This window comes from Tasmannia lanceolata, unplaced genomic scaffold (assembly GCF_043159265.1).
Source record: "Tasmannia lanceolata isolate RefF3 unplaced genomic scaffold, GAP_Taslan_0.1 ptg000005l, whole genome shotgun sequence".
Lineage (NCBI taxonomy): Eukaryota > Viridiplantae > Streptophyta > Magnoliopsida > Canellales > Winteraceae > Tasmannia > Tasmannia lanceolata.
The window spans coordinates 16781690-16801863 of NW_027518682.1; the positions used below are offsets into that span (position 1 = coordinate 16781690).

The 20174-nt window shown below is 39.0% G+C and overlaps 1 protein-coding gene across 1 annotated transcript; it reads right to left on the reverse strand.

The window, feature by feature from the left end:
- Positions 1 to 5592: 5592 nt before the first annotated feature.
- On the reverse strand, positions 5593 to 9426 carry LOC143877734 (SGNH hydrolase-type esterase superfamily protein). The gene is made up of 6 exons (XM_077379941.1): positions 9095 to 9426; positions 8824 to 8951; positions 8351 to 8477; positions 8154 to 8266; positions 6885 to 7134; positions 5593 to 5857 (listed from the first exon to the last, which is right to left on the reverse strand). The coding sequence occupies exons 1-6, from the start codon at positions 9411 to 9413 to the stop codon at positions 5634 to 5636; spliced, it is 1161 nt and encodes a 386-aa protein (XP_077236056.1). The 5' UTR covers positions 9414 to 9426; the 3' UTR covers positions 5593 to 5633.
- Positions 9427 to 20174: the final 10748 nt, after the last annotated feature.

Below are 20174 nucleotides of genomic sequence, written 5' to 3' on the forward strand. Positions count from 1 at the left end.
GACATCCATTTTACCTCCACAAATCGTAGGGTTGGAATAATTCTATGGATTTAATTTTTTGTAGATACCCTATCTATGTGAGGGCCTTTAAAATGGATGGCTTGTATCACCCAAACAATGTGGGCCCCCACTGTATTTTAAGCTAGTGTGTAGAGAACTCTCTACACGTGTAGGAACTGTTTTCTCTATATATACTAGCTTAAAATACAGTGGGGCCCACATTGTTTGGGTGATCCAAGCCATCCATTTTAAAGGCCCTCACATAGATAGGGTGTCTACAAAAAATCAGATTCATAGGATCATTCCAACCCTACGATTTGTGGAGGTAAAATGGATGTCTTTAAACCTTCACAAATTAGTCCATTTTTTGCCTCTACAGTTCGAATGGTTAGGATGATCATATGGATCTGATTTTTTATGGACACCCTATCTATGTGAGGGCCTTAAAAATGAATGGTTTGGATCACCCAAATAATGTGGCCCCCACTGTGCTAATGTGTAGATAACTTATCTACACATGTGTGTAGGAACCGTTTTTTCATATATATATATATATATATATATATATATATATATATATATGTAGGGGAAAGCGATTGTGAGCGGCCCCTCATATAAGCTTATATGAGGTGACCGCTAAAAACATGGTGGGCCCACATTTTTCGGGTGATCCGAACTGGTCATTTGATAGGCCCTGACATGGATAGGGTGTCTACAAAAAATTAGATCCATAGGATCATCCCAACCCTACCAATAGTGGAGGTAAAATGGATGTCTTTAAACCTTCACAAATTAGTCCATTTTTTGCCTCCACAGTTCTAATGTTTATGATGATCCTATGGATCTGATTTTTTGTGGACACCCTATCTATGAGAGGGCATTAAAAATGAATGGTTTAGATCAGTGCCCAAAAAATCAGCTCCATAGGATCATCCCAACCCTTGAACTGTTGAGGTGAAAGAGGGGAAAATGGGCGGGTATAAATTTGCCCACTTACCTGTCCATTTTCTCCTCTTTCCCCTCCACAGTACGAAGGGTTGGGATGATCCTATGGAGCTGATTTTTTGGGCACCCCTTATCTACGACAGGGCTTATCAAATGACCGGTTCGGATCACCCAAAAAATGTGGGCCCACCATGTTTTTAGCGGTCACCTCATATAAGCTTATATGAGGGGCCGCTCACAATCACTTTTCCCATATATATATAATTTCTTCTTTAAATTTGCCGGGTATACCTGTACCCACTCGGGTGTGTTCCGGGTTCATGAAAGGCTACCCGTACCCGCGCTGGTATTTCTTACCTGTACCCGAGTGGGTTACCCGTTTGCTAGGTCTACCAACTCGTACGGGTCATGTCAAAACTGGGCCGGGCCGATTGGACATGTGCCTGTTAAAACCACAATGGTTTAGATTGAAGGGTTAGGATGATCTTATGGAGCTGATTTTTGGGCACACCCTATCTATGTCAGGGCCCATCAAATGAACGCTTTGGATCATCCAAACAATGCGGGCCCAATGTGGTTTTTTTTGGTAGCGGGCACTACCAAAAACCACTTTAAAATCCCCCCATAAGGTTGTTTCCGTTATTTCGATGAAAACCCATGACATTCTGTTGGTCTGCGTCAGAACTCAGAAGATGCTAAACCCTAAATTTGCACCCTCGATCCGCCTTGAACGCCGAAACCCTAATCAGGCCCCCCCCCCCCCCCCCCCTCATCTCTCTCTCTCTCTCCCACGCACGCACGCACACATTTTTAATCTATTTTTTGCTTTCGTTCCTAACTTATTTTTATTTTCAGCACTCTTCTGTTCTTCTCCTTAGATCGGAAATACGAATAGATACGAGATCGATCGAGTGCCTTGGACATGCGGTTTCCACTCATCCATGGATCCGCCCTTTTCTCGTATGTCCCATACTTTGATCCTATCTTCTGAAGATCTTTCATGATCTGACGCTTTTTATGGCCCAAAACAAACGGATCTGCTTAGATCTGACCTATCTTCAAACTCCTATCTTCATAATATGTTTCACCATCTTTTAGTTTCTTATAACATCTTTTGATCTGATTTTTAGTTCTCTTAGTTTCCCGAATTTCGGTTCCGGAATTTTTCTTTCCCCTGAGATTTCTTATCAACGCTTTTTTTCTTCTTAAATATGTTTATGTTTTCTTGATGGAAGCCATTTTTCTCTAATCTCACTAAACTACCTTCCAACTGCTATGCTTATAGCATCTTTCAAAATCTGTTAATTTCTTAGGCTGTTTAATTTTTTTTTCACATGATTTTGTGCGATTTTACCATCAGAAAATATTAACACATCAGTTATCATCAGCCATAAGATGAGGTGTATATGAGGTGTATGGAAAGGGTGAAAGAACATTTTGAAATTAAGGGAGATAGGTAATTAGGAAAAATTCTCTTCTAATATATCTATACAAAGATTAGGAGAAGGAAGATGTATTTTCCTATATTACCTGTTCCTTTGATTTCATAGGGTTCCTCCCTTTCCTTTCACTCCTTTAGCTGAGGGAGTCCAAAGGAAGATTCTCTTCAAAAAGCATGAATATGGCAGGTTCTCCTTCCATTTCTTTTCTTGCTGTCTAGTATGCATATATGTTTTGTATGTTTTATTATTTGTGTTTTCTTTTTTCGAATCATGGGTCTCTGGTATCACTCTTTTGCGAAGAAGCGAGTTTGTATTACTAGTTCTTCTTATATTGATCTGGGATTCTGGGTTAACGTCAACTTTAATGAATTGTCTACTTCATCTTTCGGCAATCATTTTTGATGTGTTCTGTATTTGCAACATATAGGACCCTCATCTTTTGTGCTAAGAACATATAATACACTCTCTTTTTGTATCACTTATCTGCTATTAGGTCTGCAAGAAATGTTTTCTAATGGAATTTTTTTTGTATCACTTATGCCCTATTTGGATATATGCAAAACTTTTTATTGGTAATTCTTTCCATGGAAAATAAATCTTCCAGCTTTTGGTACACATATTCCTTTCCATGGAATATCATGTCTCATTGAAATTTTCTTCCGACAACTTCTCCCTCCATCTAAACATCCCATGAGATAATCACTAGAAAGTAGTCTTGCAACTTGGATTTCACGCTCTTTTTCTTATTGGGTTAAATTTAAAGCCTTTTGCTTCGATTATGCTATTAGAGTCCCATGGTTTAGATTCCTTGAAAATTTAGCTGCATAGAGTTAAGAGTTCTACATATTTCCTTCCCTTCCATTCAAATTTTTTTTTTCTAGCATGTTCAGTGCCCTTTATTTCCGTTTTAGGAAGCTGTTCTCTTGTAATGTTTTTCTCTTATCTTCTTTTGTCGCATGAAATTGCCAATTGATTTTTAGCTATCAGACCTTCATCTAAAAGAAATGACTTTGAGGAGAGCTCTCTTGTGAAAATGTTACTTAGAAGCTAGAATTCCATGAAGAATATAATGTTAACAAGCGGGATACCTGTGTCGTTTACAATGTTTATCTTTAGTTTTATCTCTTTTAGATATTTCGGTTGTCATACCTGACAGGCATAGCTGTTTTGCTTATGATATGCTGGTGACATTTAACATTCAAGGCATCCATTTTGTGTGAAGAAAATGTAATGCACTCTCTTTTTGTTGCGCTTAGGGGCTGTTTGAAACTTTACACGTATGGAAAAATTTATTTGAAAACATTTCAATGGAAAGTACATTTTCTGGTGTTCGTTAAACTCTTTTTCATTGGGATTTTTTATGCAATGCACCCTCTGTTGTCTGGTAAACTCTTTAGCAATGGGATTTTTTTATTCTTCGAATGCACCCTCTTTTTGCAGCAGTTACAGAACTTCTCTTGCTAGTCACTAAAAAATAGTCTTGCAGCCTGGATTAGACACTTTCTTATTGGGTTAAATTTTTAGTACTTCCACTTCCATTCTGCTACTTGTGTCCCTTGTGCTTCGGACTGCTCCAAATTATTTTATTGTGATTGTGTTATTAAGGTTGTTGTCCTCATACCTTGAAAGTAGTTGTGATGGGTTGCACAAATTGTAATGTTGGGCCATGGTTTTCTTCACAATTTCTTTACACAGAAGCGACAGGATTTCTACTGATATCTTGCTTGAAACCAAACTTTTAATGGTTGTTGCATGTATGTCCGAATATTTCATTGAATTACAAGGATAAAAATTGTGCACATTTGTGGGTTTAGATATCCTCACTGTCTACTTCACCAATCTGTTTTTGCATTGACTATTTCCTTCCCTTTAGATTTTATTTTTTGTTGATGCTTGTTCTAAGGTCCTTGATTTAAGTTTTAGGTGGCACATGTTCGCTGACAACCTTCTCTCTCTCTCTCTCTCTCTCTCTCTCTCTCTCTCTTGAAGTCTCATTTATTATGATACTTCTGCTTATAATTTGCATCCAAATGCAGAGGAATGGGGAGTTGAGCTCCATAGTGAACAGTTGAATAATATCCCCTTGGGGCCTTTTTGGATGCCACCAAATCTGGTCTTTATTTGTAAGGATATTTTGAGTTTGCGAGGATATTTTTGAGTTGATCTTATTTGCAAATGATACATGCCACTTTGGGCTGTGCATACGGACGGCCCTGCTTTGGGGCATTCAACAACTAAGGGGGCCTAAATCATGCTCGACTTTGGTGACCTCTATGTGGCTTTTTGGAGTACCGCATAGTGTTTTTTAACTCCTGCTCTCAAAACCTGCATTAGTCGGGTGGTGATGGATTTAGCTGAGCACCCATGAAATCCCACCGTTTGTTAAAACATAGTCCCGGACAGTTCCTATGCCATCCACAATCCCATTCTGCCCCAACACCTTGTCCAATCTCTGATGACGAGTCCCAAACAGAGCAGCAATCTGTGATTCCATCCGAAGGTAAGTCATCTACCCCATTTTTCTTGATTGCTTCGATATGATATCCTTTTTATGTGTTTCTCTGTTTCTTGTTAATTCTAGGGCAAAAGACTTTCTGATTTTTAAGTGAATGAATTACAATGATGGAATCATGCTACATTGTAATTCAGTTAGAGTGTTAATCTTGTTTTGAGCTTTTGTAGTATGTTCGTCAAGAAATTCTTCAAAACTAATCACTTTCTCATTTGCTTCTATTCTTCTTTATCTTGAGAAATTCTGCACACATACATTGCCCTTTTCTCCTGGCGAGCAAAATGCTCTCCTTATTTTTGCCAAATTATCGTTTCTTTCTTATTTTTGCCAATTTTAGCTTCGCATAGAATTACTTCCCTAAAATTACATGTACCTCACCGATGGGTATATTACAGCAGTGAATACATGCCTAATAGGCTCTAACACAAATAGAGAGAGAGAAAAAGATTGGTAAAGGTTGATTCAAGGCAACTGGTCCTCCTAGCAATTCAATTTGGGAGGAACCATGACCCCCTAAAAACATAATTTACTTTATTGTTGCAAACTTCTCTATTTTCATAATACAAGCATAGGCCACATCACTACCCAATTAATCCATTCCATCTTTAAAGCACTTATCGATAACAAAATGTTAATCATTTTATAGGTATAACATAAACCTCCAGTGCATAAAATTGGCTGGCAAAATCATCAGCAAAACATATATACGTGCCTTCTTACACCACCTTAGCATTCTAGGAAGGACTAGGAGCAGGACTAGGTGCAGGAGTAAAGAAGTGTTGGAGCACAGGATCTTTTGAGAATCGGTCTGCAAGCACCAAGTTTGCAGCATCTGTTGGGTGGAAAGCATCCCAAAACACATAGTCCTTGCGATTATTACATAGCTTTGAGTTGGGTAAGCAGAGCCCACCCACAGTCGTGTCTACATTGCAACATGAAGTGTTCGAGATTTTGAAACCTGCTCAATAAAACGAACAAAATCGAAAATTAGTGTTCTTATAATGAGGAATGTTTTAGTGCAGTCCATAAGCATTTTTAAAAATCGTTCCATCTTGGGCATGTCATAGGCTCCCAATCTAGGAGATTAAAGGCCTTTGTGTAACTCTAAATAGGTATTTGCAATTAAACCAATGAAGATGTTTTTATTTATCTAAAGGAAAACACTTCCAAAACGGGATTTCGTTTGGAAAATAAAGATGAAATCCCATCTTTATTTGGCCAATTACAGTGTTTTTTTTTTGAGATACAAGCTCACTTCGTTGTCTTTTGGCCATATGTCACACCATGGGATTTCGTCGTTATCTTCCAATTGAACTCCCATTTTGCTAGCAGCCCTCTATGTTACATAAGGGTGTCAATTTTGGCTCGGGCTAGGAAGCTCGCTCGAGCTCGCTCGAGCTCGGCTCGAATCCTTAACGAGCCGAGCCCGAGTTAGACCAGGCTCGGCTCGGCTCGGCTCGTTAAGGCTTGTTAAGAATTTAATATATTTAAATATATATATTATATATTAATATATACATTAAAAGGGTTGTCCATGGAGTGAAAAGGGGGGGCAAAATCTGTCACTTCATTTTTGGAACCCCATTTGTTACTAGGACCACCCCCAATAGTGTAAAAAAAGTAGTCAAATTACACTAGTAGGGCTGTCCAGGGAAGATGAGGGGTGTGAACATAATATAATCCGAGTTCGGTAAGGCTCGCGAGCCGCTCGCGAGCCGAGCCGAGCCTCACTTGTGAGCTTAATGAGCCGAGCCTGGCCAGCCAGGCTCGGCTCGTTTACACCCCTAATGTTACATGTAACTATTTGTAAATAATGATCATAATAGCTTCATAAAATATATAGTTGTAGGCTTGAGAAAGAGACCCTACTATCACTCTTCTGAAAATGAGATTTAACTCGAAATAATTTTCCCTGACTAATGACCAATTTCGATGGCATAATGCCTAAGCTTGCTTAGATATCAATGTTAGTGTGAGTTTATTACCATAGGTGGTGGGATTGAGGATGAGATCCAAGACGGGCGTGTAAGAATTGGCGAAGGTTAGGCGGGCCCCTGGCAGCTTTGAGTTGAGAGAATGTAATAGTTTTTGGACGTTGGAATTGAATTGCAAGATCCACTTATTGACTTGGGTCAAGCATCCTCCGTTCTTCGATTTGACCCTCTGAGAAGGTATACAGCCCAACGGACCCAGACCATGGAACACCATCTTCTGTGCGCCAAGTCGGTAGAGCCTCTGTACATCCAAAACACAATCACCAAAACTTTAACTTCGGACTCTGCTCGGGCTGAGATGGGCCCACAGTTTCCTAGCAGGTGTGGAGCCCACTCATCAACACTCTTTGCTCCTTGCCCCAGGTTAGAATGATTATCATACACACCAAATGTAGTGCATAGGATATATACTTTACTAGCTCTTCTTTTGATAATGACACTACTTTATTAGACACTGGTTCTGATTGCTTGTTGATAGAAATCTTTAGATAAGCTACTCTTGAGATTGGCTACCCTGCTTGAATAATTTTATCTTGGGTAAACTACTCGGATTGGAACTCTACTTGTATAATATACCCTACCCATTGAGGCTGTTCTTTGATGTGAACAGAGGATAACAAGCTTTTACAGTTGTAAAATAAAACTTCGCTTGATGTACCCGGAGAATCGACCCCCATTCCCGTTGGATGATTTTAACCCTCTAATTTGTGATCACTGATCAAGAAAGCCTTTACAAATTGAAGGGATAGAATCATAAAATGGGGGTGGATTTTGATCAGTAGGATTGATCCTAACTATGATAATTCTTGCCATATGGGAATTTGGATGTATAAAAATGACTGTGTGCCTAATACCATACAAAGGTAGTACTATCTGTACATTGTGCGAGCGTGCAAATGATAAAGGTTGGCTCCATCACTTGTTCCCCATTGGGAGTCCATGGAATCCTAGGAGATCCTCTATACCTATGATAACCCCTCACAATCTCCTGCATGAGGAGAATGTTGTCAGCAATTGATCTATCACGCACAAAAGCAGACTGAGTTTGACTAGCACAGGTTTGATTCTGGCACATAAGATCTTTGATATCCTAATGTTCATTGCCAGTTTCAAGAGGGTCCCTCAATCCGAATCGGGTGAGGCATCCCTGGATTCTTTACTTCTTTTCTTCTCCACGATTGTGTTTCTTTTTAACTTATATTTTTCATTTTTGCTTCTTCCACATGGTAAGAAATCTTATAGAAATGATATGTATTATACCGTCAACTGTTGATTTAATGTAGAGATTAGGAGGTCCACAAAATCGTCATGCGTGTATTGCTGAGCGTCTTGTAAGTAGGGCTGCAAGAAATTGTTGACGTAGTCGTTACTTCCTGAAAAGTAGCAAGGAATTATAAGCAACATTACCAATCTTAAGAAAGGTAGATCTAACTAGGTTGCGATTTTGAGTGACTAACCCATTCCGATGAAGTAGATAGCATCATTCAACAGCTTGTTTGAAGCCTGCTTCCCGATTTTAGCCTCGATCGCTAACTTTGTTTGCTCAAAACATGTTATCTGATCGTTGAAAGTCAGTCGTTGGATCTGTGAATGTTGTTGAACAAAAAACACTCGAGACATTTTAAATAGAATCACAGCAAACAAACAAAGAAATTGATGTACATCACTATAACATCTTGTCTATTATTCAATTAAGAGGTTAAGGGTAAACTTAAGCTTAGATGCAAATGGGAAATTATTGCATCTTTGTAAGCCATTAAATATATAATTTCTAAAACTATTGTAACCATTCTTTGCTGATAATTAGATTTCATCAAAACCGGTTGCATAAGATTATATCCAAGTAATTTCTGGGGGTTTGAGGCCCTAATTCATGTGGAATGAAAGAACATCCCTTTAAAGAAGTCCAAAATGGGAAATAAGTAATTACAAAATAGAGTCCGGTCTCATTGAGAATGCCTGCGCCCCCGGATGCATAATTCACTCCTTTAAGAATCTTATCGTCGTTCATAGACAAGGAGAGAAAAGGAGGTGGCGAAGAAATTCCGAGCATTGAAGCTGCATTATGAAAGACAATTGATGTTGATTAATTTCATGATAAGATGGGCAAATGTCAAACATACTAACATTACTACTAAGTAAATGATAGATACATTTAGTAATGTTCAAATAAATTGAAGTTCCAAAGATGACTAGATTACATATGATGTCGCCAATCGTTCTCCCATTTGTGAATCTTCCAGTGGCCTGCCCGCCTGGATAATCAACTCCATACCATGGATAATTCGATTTTGCAAGGGCATATTGAAGGTAGTTGTTGTTTCCAACGTCGGTCAAGGAGTCTCCGAAGACGAAGGTGATTGGAGAGTTCGCCATGACAATAGTCGCCATGCCCGTGATGATCAGGAAAGCTGACGCCCGTAAGTATCCCGCCATGTTTTCCTTCTTGCTATTGATCATCGGATAATTGTAGGCACACAGTTTTATAGTATTAGTCATTCGTATGCTAGTCATGCACATTTCTCTAAGTTTTCTTAACGATGGAAGATTTTGGTGACTACCTATTCTACAAACCTACATGGAGAAGATTAACTTGTGATGTTTAAGTTGGTGGTTGATGGTGTTTTTCAGCAGGTGGCCAACTTATTTTATAGAGAGAGAGAGAGAGAGAGAGAGAGAGAGAGAGAGTAGTAGTAGTAGAAATGCTGAGAGAAACCCAAAATTGGGGCACAATCGTTTGCTTTGAAACGCTGAAAAAAACCCAGTGGGAGACTATCACAGTGCTCAAAAGTAGTGTGCAGGTACATCCGTTTGCTTTGAAATGCTGCTTCTTTCTTATTTTCCAAGTTTGTTAGCTGGGGGTAGTTCTCCCCTTCTCTCAGTCTCCAAGTTAACCAATCAACTTCATGTTTTTTTTTTTTTAAAGTAACTGAAATTTTATTAGAAAGCACTACCGTCTCATGGATATAATTCTGGACATAGTGTTTTCTAATAAAATTTCAGTTATATATATTAAAAAAAATAAAAAAAAATTCCAACACCTCTCTCTCACCCATCTATTCTTACACATTTGCTTTCTAATGATTTTTTTTTTTTTTGAAAGGTAACAATTTTATTAGATAGAACCATTCAAAAAATAAAATAAAATACAATTTTATTAGGTAGAGATAGCCCAGGGAACAGGGTAATCCTCAAACAAGTACATCCAAACAAACATAAAGCCCACCCGAGAAGCAGAAATGGCCCTGCCACAGAGCAGTTACGAACCCCTGCCCAAATACAGAAAATTTTATCCAAAGTTACAGAAATCCCCCGCCATTTACAAAATAGAGTGAAAGTAATCGTCCAGTGCACAGATGTCCTAAGATGAAAGTAGTAGAGAGCAGTTGCGGCACAAGCGTTTAGAAACCCTTAGCCTGCTGGAAATTAGGTGCAATGACCATCGCCGAATGACTAATTAGCCGCATGCCTTTTCATACCCCCACAACAATGCCTCCGCCTCCGTTTCATTACCATCACATAAGCTTGTTGGGTCTAGAAAGACATTATTTTTTGACCATTTGAATCCCGGATTAGGCCTCCAATGCCCACCCGACCCGGATTTCCTTTCGTACTCCTGTCAAAGTTCATTTTGAACCAAACCTGGGGAGGGGCAGACCACGTCGGTGCCACTAGCATTCTTTTGCTTTTTTCCCATTGTCACATTCTAGTGGTGCCCCTACCATTCTTTTGCTTTCTTTTTTTTTCCCATTGTCACATTCTAGTTCACCGACACTATACCACGGCACCTGCATTCTACTCTTGGTCCAAGGTATAAGTTCAATTTTAATGCCGGTTAATAGTTTTCCCCATCTTGGTGTTTTGTTCTTGAAGATACGGTTGTTGCGCCCTTTCCATAAATGCCATCTATTCGTACCCATGAATAAGCATTAATTACTCCTGGGCTGGCTTGGCTAGCAAAACCACATAAAAATCAAATAAGCAACCAAGCTAAGGAAGCGTTGATGCATATAGACTGGACATGAAACCTTGCAAATTTGGGCCTATACAGAGTAGACTGCACATACTCAACTCAACTAAGCCTTTGTCCCAAACTAGTGGCCCAAACTAATTGGGATCAGCTAATGAGTCCTTTAGAAAATTTTCATGAAGAAGGTGAAAGGATCTACACAGCTCAAATTGACTAAGTCTAATCCTGACACTAGTCGGGTTCCTCTATATAAAAACCATAGAGTAGACTGCACATGAAACCTCTAAAAACACCCAAGTTGCAAATTTGGTCTATATAGAGTGCACAAGAAACCACTCTAAAAACACCCAAATTGCAAATTTGGTCTATATAGGCTGCACAGGAAACAAATGCTAGCATAGATGATCTTATTATTGCTATCTATAGCCTACATGGCTACATTTGAAGACTATATCTCATCTGCCATCCAGAACCATTAAAGTCCCATACCAATCCCAATTCCCTCTTTCTTTTGAATCTCTAACCAAACCTTTGCATATAAATCCGGCCGAGACAGCACGTTTCGCTTGAAGAGGAGGATGCCGACTGTAACTAGACTTGTTACACATCACACATTCTGGAAGCTAAAGGCAGCATTCCAATCATGGCACTCACCACACCGATGGCCAATATATCTGTGCATCCTCTGAGGTAAAGCTGCAGTCAACTAGACAAACATTAGGGTGGTCTTCTTTGCTTGCTTCTTGGCAAATTAGTTTTACCGCATTAGGTTTTCCATAGTGCATTGAACGAGTGAAAGGGAAATGAAATTTCCTCTCCCTTTCCCACCAATTTTACCTCATGTTTGTCTTTTCTTGAGAATGAAATCATATCTAGGAAAAGTCCAAACAAAATGGGAGTGGAAATGCCCCTCATTTTTTAAAAGGACAAACAAAAAGGGTGTGGAAATGCTGAAAAGGGGATGGGAATATCATTTCCCGTGGTGAAATGATAGGGTGTTCACTTTCTATTTTTCCCAAGAAAATAAAGGGAGGGTTACACAAGAGGTTGGACAGTATTTTCAATGATCCAAACCATTCATTTGATTGTCCTCGCCGTAGATAAACCGTGCCTCAAACATCTTCACCATTGACCAATCCAAACATCAGTATTGTAGGGTGTAAAACGGATGGCTCATGAAGTTAGAAAAGAACGGAATACAAATCTTGACAAAGAGTGGGTTAGGATTGTCCAATGCATGAGATTTTCAGTTTATTAGCCATTTATTATAGGGTGCAAAAGATTGAATGGTTTGGATCCCCTAGATGAAGGATAAATGTAGGCAGTAGACACCATACAAGTCCTCTGATTCAAGTATAGTGTGTCTTCGTTAAAATGTAATGAGACGCACCAGCTCCAATAGGCGGGACCCATCTCTGGTTAATCTAAACAGTCAGTCTAGTGGGTCCAGTCTTGATCTCCAATGTCTCAAAAATGTTATCGATCAATCGTAATCATTCCATCAACAGCCACAGAATTGGATGGTTAAAAGAACTACATTGGACAGTCCATATTGACAGCCGAAAATAAAGGAAATCAGAGACATTTAGGTCTGATCAGCGCCTTTTGGGGCCATGACAGATCCAAGGTTGGGATGGAACGGTCCTAATCGATCAATGACGGGACCCAACTATTGCAGTATAGGCATGCAAATAACAGTGTATAAATGAAGCTGATATCTAGACCCCTTGATTTGGTACCATACACCCATTTTCTATTCTTCCAAAAATTTCATTGCCTGTTGCAATGTTCAATGAGCTTGACTAGCCAATGAAGAATCATATAATAAATGGTGGGGCATAAGGTACCAATAATTTTATCCAGCCAAAAATGGATAAATAGGGTTTGTGATATTCTAAATTTTCAATAAGTTATGGTTGTTTCCATGTCAGGGTGTGGCATTAGGTCTAATGGCATCGGGTTCCAATTTGAGATGATTAAATAGTAAGAATCAGACTCAACATCCTAGTTCAGTATGCCAATCTTTTCTGTGTTGCACCGGAGACATGGAAAAAACAGGTGAAAGCAGAGACTTTATGCTATGCCTCAGACATTACCTATGTGAATAGCACCTCAGTTCCTGGAAGAAATGAGCTCCCTTATAACCTTCAGATAAAAGGAGAAAACAAATGGACGCTACAACTGAGGTGCGATTGGTGATTTGAATCTTAGGGCCGGGTACCTTAAAAATCTACAGTGATTCGAATCTCTCCTAATTTCTTAGAGCCGGGTACCTTAACAATCTATGTTTCTTCTCTATGCCCCTTAGTATCTTCGAGAGATGGGGTATTTATATTATTTTTTGTACAAGGGATTTGTGCCTTGTCCGTCAAATGGTTGATGGTAGCCACCAAATCATTCTTATCAGGTGACCTGATGTTTGAACTTTGAAGAGCGACATCTTACCTCTGTTGCCAGCTTCTTCTTGAAGCTACTTTCCACGTCAACGATCCGTTAGTGCCAACAAAATCAGGAGTAGCCAAATAGAATCGAATTAAATCTAGCCTTTCGATGTTGTTTTTTTTTTTCTTGGTAAGTAAGCTTGGATTAAACCTCAGACCTCAGGGTTGAATAACATAGTTTTTTACCAATTGAGCAAGAGGCTCAACCCAGGACTTTCGATGTTGTTGCTGCATTGCCATTGCCATGTGGCCAAGTCATTTGAGTCTCGGTCATGACGCATTCTCACGTCAGCAGTTGCGGTACATGTCATTTAAGTCAGCAGACACGATCTCCTATTTTCTGACTGTTTGATCTAAAGCACTGCACTGATATGATCCAGCCATTAGGAGTCTATAATGATTACCCCTTCGAACATACACCCCCTAGGAAACTGCAATCTGAGGAGGTGCAACCATATCGATGACGACAATTTCCCAAAATTGAAGCAAAACTTGTAGATATATGAAGCCGTGGAGAGTTGGGATTATGAGTATTTGTACTATGCAAGAATCAAATTCAGTGGGGGGAAAGAATCAAGGAGAAGTTACTGGCAGCGTGTTGGAGGTGGCCTCTATGAAAGCTTACAGAAACCAACTTTGAAGAGTGGGAAAAGACGAGAATGAAGGAGGAAAGGTGGTAGTGATGGTGGTGGCAGAGGATGAGGGAAAAGGAAGAGTTGGGAACCCAAAGATGGTCATCACTGCAACAGAGCAGATCTTTGAAGCAGTGGCAGAGGAGAGGGAGTCGAAGTTCCAAAGCAAGGTGGTAGAAGGGCTATCATACGAGTTTCCATGAATAGTTTGTTCATACATGAATAGATGGCCAAATTCTTGTGGAAGTGGTCTCAATAACAAGGGAATGTATGATGTTGGGTGCAATGAGTGGGCAGTAATGGGGCCATTCTGTTTCTGTTTCTGTTTCTGAATGCCGAGTGTTACTATGGAAGTCAAAATTTTGACATTTGGAGTACAATGGTGTCTAAGAATTTGGAGACGAAAGCGTTGCTGAGGAGCGCGATCAAGCGGGAGGCCATCCATATAGCGGAGTTGGCCATAAATCGAGGTGGGGGTGTGATGTGGACCAGGATCAACGCAGAAGCATGAGCTCAATGAAGAGATATATCCGAATGAAGGGAGTGTAGTTTGGCTAGAGAATGTTATGGCCAAAACCAAGTGCAATTCCTCAAATAGCTGTAGAGAAAATCCTTCTAACATATGTGGATCTGGATTAAGGAGGCTACTGAAATTTTTAAGCACTTTGACGATCTGAGAGTGGAATAGTGTTCAAGAATCTCAGTAAAATTGAATTGAAAGTTGAGCATTGGAGTAAACACTGCTCACTCATATCTAAGAAGTTTTGAGAATCCTCCTTTAGAACATAATCTTTGCCATGCTCAGTAGAAAGAGGAGCTCAAAAAGGAGAAGGATAATTGAACTAGAAGCCGTGACTTTCAGTCCACCCGAACTGATCTTTGAGCATTCCTTGTGAATCTTGTTGAATTACTTTTGGAAGAAAGCTCAGATAGGATTTAGGAAACACTTCAGAGGAGTTTTGATCACATTCAATGCAAAAGGAGTTTATTCAGTTACAGGACAGTTAGTTCAACTTCAAGTGAACTTTTCTGCTACAATTACTGAATCTTATGTCAATGGCTTTAGATCCATTACTAAATTTGTGCCTAGCATGGTTCAACCTTCTATTTCATTGTTAAGATTTGTCAGATCTAGACCGTTGGATTATCTTGGTATAGATTAAGCAAGTTGGTTAGTTTGGGTAATCTAGATAGATTAGGCAACTAGATTGAGTTGGAATACGACTGTCTTTGTAACTGATCCAAAAGTTTAGTGAAATTCCTAGAAAATTAACATGGTATCAGAGCTGGACGATCCGACTCGTTCCTGATCACAGCTTTTGCAGTTCCATTTTCCGGCGGACAGCGATCAGCCGTCCGCCCAGCCACAGTAAGCCTTTTAGTTTTTTTTAGAAAGGTTCTGCCGAACAAAAATTGAGGCATAAGACGTAAAGCTTATTGCTATTAGTTCCTTGCTCCTCTCTTGCTGTTGATTCCATCGTTCTTCTCGGAACGTCGGGGTTGGCTTCGGGATTAATCAGTTGTAGAAATGAAGTTGAAAGACAGGGCCTTGTTGCGAGATATAAAGCTTCTTATGTGGACACGTTTGTTGGCAGATATGGTCACCATCGGGGATTTTGTCTTTTCTATAACACGCTATGGAGTTGAACTATACTTGATGGAAAAATAATCGGCAGAGTGGCTATGGTATCTTCCATTGCCCACTTCAGTTGATTATACAAGGCAATGTGACTGGTTCTCAAGGATCCCTTATGGGCAAATCAGCAAATCATTACCCCAAAAGGGCTACCCTCTTCAACGGTTCTTGAGCCTAATTGAGATAGGCTCCTTGCATTTTAGAAACCCCATCTTGCTTTGTAAAAACCCTTTATGTTTTATCATGCACCTCCTCTCTTTCATCTTCGAGTTGACAAATATACCCTCAAAATTGATATTTGTACCCCTCATTCTTTGATGTCTGCCAATAATTGTTGCCATTGAGCCGGTAGTTGTCGCTCTTTTCTATATCTTTCTTTTTAACTCAAATCTTTATTCTTCAAACTATTTCAGTTGAGGTGGTTCAGTCCATTGAGGTATATGCCTCGGACCTTTGGGGTGTGTGCCTGAAATAGTAGCTACTCTATTCAGTTGAGGTGCTTCAGTCCATTGAGGTAATATGCCTCGGACCCTTGAAGTGCTTGCCTGAGAGAGTTATTTCATTGGGATCAGTATTAGACCCATTATGTCTTGCCCATCTAGGCTCATTTTTGGCATTTATGGTGTTGGTCCATAGTGACCCATTTCATGTAGACTCGTCCATAGAGGCCTTGAGTCTCATCTAGTCCACTGGCTTTCTTTCGACAACCGGCTTTGGCGTACATTTGGCAAGAAGCATCAATCAAGACCTTCTCCATCTGCTTGGTGTGCATTACACAAGAAGATTTGGGAGTATGTTGCTAAGTGTGTAGGTGATATTTTATTGTAACTCATTTGCGAATATTTATTGTAAGCAAATGTATATAGATTTTCAATCAATATACGTTTGAGGGGGCGTGTTAAGATTTGTCAGATCTAGACCGTTGGATTATCTTGGTATAGATTAAGCAAGTTGGTTAGTTTGGGTAATCGAGATAGATTAGGCAACTAGATTGAGTTGGAATAATCTCTTTCCATAGTTATCTAGATTTGATTAGATTTGATTCTATGTTTATCATGTAGGTGCTCTTTATAAGCACTGATTGACTGTCTTTGTAATTGATCCAAAAGTTTAGTGAAATTCCTAAACTCAACATTCATAGAAGAAATCTTTCAAGGAACCTTCCCTCTACTTGGAAAAAACTCTTCTTCTCAAGACTTATTTAGAGAAGTAAAGAAAAAGGACACTAAGGACTGCTCGTCCAACAGTTCTATTCCTTGGCAGTATATTTGTAGATCTCGGATAAGAGATTAACATTAGAGGGTATAAGATCAGGAAACAAAAATTCTATGAACATAAACCCTCAAAACATGAACAGGATTCATAACAGTAACAAGAAATTCAAGAAACGTGGGCAGAACACTATCAGTTTCTGACATCTATTGGTATAAAACGACTATTCACATTCGATATGGAATAAGGATGGAGTAGGAAGGACTCACATGGAAGAACTCGTACACATCCTTGGGAAGAAAACTCAGCCTTTCCCCAAGAGAGAACAAAACGAACAGAAATTTTACATCATCTTCAAAACTGCCCTCTGTTGCTGCTCCCTCTTCTCTATTTATAGAGGATGGTGAAGGTTCTAGAAGAAGCCAGCTCAAGGCCAGCCCTTTGAAAGCTAGACAAATGGAGGTGGCATAAGTTGGTTGCAACTTGCAACAACCTCCGCTGGTCAACTACTAACTTTTTTGTGCAGTTACAAGCGCAAGCAACCACTCCTTTACACATGCACTAGCACACTTGCCACTTCCCTACCTCCTTTTTTGAAAGGTAACAGGTAACAGTAACAATTTATTCCATGGAAAAATGATACAAGATGGGGGACAAGATGTCCCGAACCAAAAAAAGTATCAAGTATCAAGCGGTCATCGCCACAGAAGAGTTAAACACAACAATATTATCCTGAAGGGTCACCCCTTCTTTAGCTAGTCGGTCCGCCAAAGAGTTTGCCGAACGCCTTTTATGTTCCGGGAACGGATTTAAGAATCGAATCAGGCATCTTTAGGAGCCCATCAAAAGAAGCTAAACGATTTTTATTGGCGAGAATCTTACAAATGAGGCCTGTATGTAGGATGTGACCAAGACCATTTAGGGATTATTCAAAAATAGTTTTCAAAGAGTTCAACTTTTTGGCTATTTCATGAATTTGAAAATCTAACTTGGATCAATTTTGTAAATTAGGGATTTATAAGATAACCCCAAAATATGCCCTAAGATCCCTTGTAAATATATTTTGGCCAAAATCTTAGTAAAAATCACAAAAAATAGACTCAACAATGCTACCCTCACCCCCTTTCCTCTACTCTTAAGTTCCATACCTAAGACCCCCCAATACCAACAAACACCATCCAAAAGTTTTCCCCTTTTCACTACCATGTAGTGGATTTCTTAACCATGCCCTCTAGAAGGGTGTTTGAGGTTTTTTCTCTTATATCACTAGTCTAAATTAGCCAAACTCCTTCTTTCTTAATAAATGATTGCTCACTACATAACCAATTTTCGTTTGGCTAGTAGGAATCCACTTCATAGATTTTAAACTTACAACATTAAAAATAAAGGGCTCCTTTGGATGCAACTAAGACCTCTCGGGAAGGTATTAACTACTGTTGTAATACCCGGTCCCAAGTATTTGGGTAATTATCCTTATCAAAGTGAACATATGATTTTTTTTTATAATGGGTGTCATTATAAAAAAATTAAGCCAAGATTAATTGTTAGAAATGGGTGTTAGTATCAAATAAAAGTTGTGAATTTTCTTTGATATGGGTAATAATATCAAATGGACTAAAGTTAAATTAGGAATCAAATATGCAATCATTTTCAATATTCAATCATAAGGTAACAATCATGTGCTATTATCATCAATGACTAAAGTTAAATTAGGAATCAAATATGCAATCATTTTCAATATTCTATCTTAAGATAGCAATCATTTCAATATTGAAAAAGAAAGAAATGTGTGGGATGTTTGGAACCTTACGAGACTACAACCTTCTTCTTTTTTTTTCTCTCCACTCTCTTCCTCTCATTGGATGAAGGTTAGTTGGTTAAATTAGGAATCAAATATGCAATCATTTTCAATATTTTATCTTAAGGTAGCAATCATTTCAATATTGAAAAAGAAAGAAATGTGTAGGATGTTTGGAACCTTGCGAGGCTACAACCTTTTCTCTCCACTCTACAACCTTTTCTCTCCACTCTCTTCTCTACAACTTTCTCACCACAACCTTTTCTCTCCACTCTCTTGCCTACAACTTTTTCTCTCCACTCTCTTCTCTCATTGGATGAAGGTTAGTTGTTGTGGGATTTAGAAAGGGGTGGTGTTGATGAAGGTTAGTAGTTGTGGGCTTTAGAAAGGGGTGGTGTTGATGAAGATTAGTTGTTGTGGGCTTTAGAAAGGGGTGGTGTTGATGAAGGTTAGTTGTTGTGGGCTTTAGAAAGAAGAAATATAGGTGTTGGATGTAGTTGTTGTGGGCTTTAGAAAGAAGAAATATAGGTGTTGGATGTAGTTGTTGTGGGCTTTAGAAAGAGGGAATATAGGTGGTGTTTGAGGCCATTGAGATGCTTGTAACTCTCCTACATTGGGATGCTTGTAACTCTCCTACAAGACCAAGTTCTACACCACTTTAGAACCATTGCAAAACAGTCCTAGAAGCCATTGCAAAACAGTCCTAGAAACCTCTGCAAATTGCTATTGCTGCCGGTAAATAAACTACTTTCCACCATCTTGTTGCCATAACCTTGTGTCCAAGAATCAAGGCCTACAAGACCTCATATTCCATCACATATGTCTTGAGATCAACTACGGTTGGGTGGATCTTCATCACGAATAATTGCCAAAATTCTGTAAGTTCATATTCTTGTCTTGAGATCAACTACGGTTGGGTGGATCTTCATCACGAATAATTGCCAAAATTCTGTAAGTTCATATTCTTACTCAGTCACCTTCTAGTTTCAGCTTTGCAAATTCCCTTCCTTGACAAGAACAAAAAGGAGGAAAAGAGTAGTCTTAATTAAATAAATTTGGTTGAGCAAATGGGATTGGAGTTTAGGTGCGAATAAATTTGGTTGAGCAAATGGGATTGGAGTTTAGGTGCGATGTGTTAGAAATGAGTTTTTAGAGCCGTCCTAATTTCTTTTCTTTTTAGAGGCACAATCAAATATGAAATCTTATTTAATAGGGACTGTTACACATTAGGATAGTTAAATGACCTTGGTTTACTTACTAATGTGAAGGGGAAAAAGAGGAGTTTTTGTCAACGTCAACGTCGTCCTAGAGAAAACAAAACAAAGTCAGAAATTCGTGCAAGAGGTAGGTGATCCTACCCTATGTCAGTGTATTATCAAATAATTACATTAGCTAAGTTGAAAGCTTTCTATTTCAATTTTTGCATATCTACTTTGACTTGGAACTTCTTTTGGAGAAGATTTTTACTGAACGTTTTTTTTAGTATGTCATTCTACATAGTTGAATATCATTATGCATGGTATCCTTTAGTCTTGACATGTTCTCATCCCTATACATAAAAAGCTTTATGAAGAACATGATTTAGAAAACTA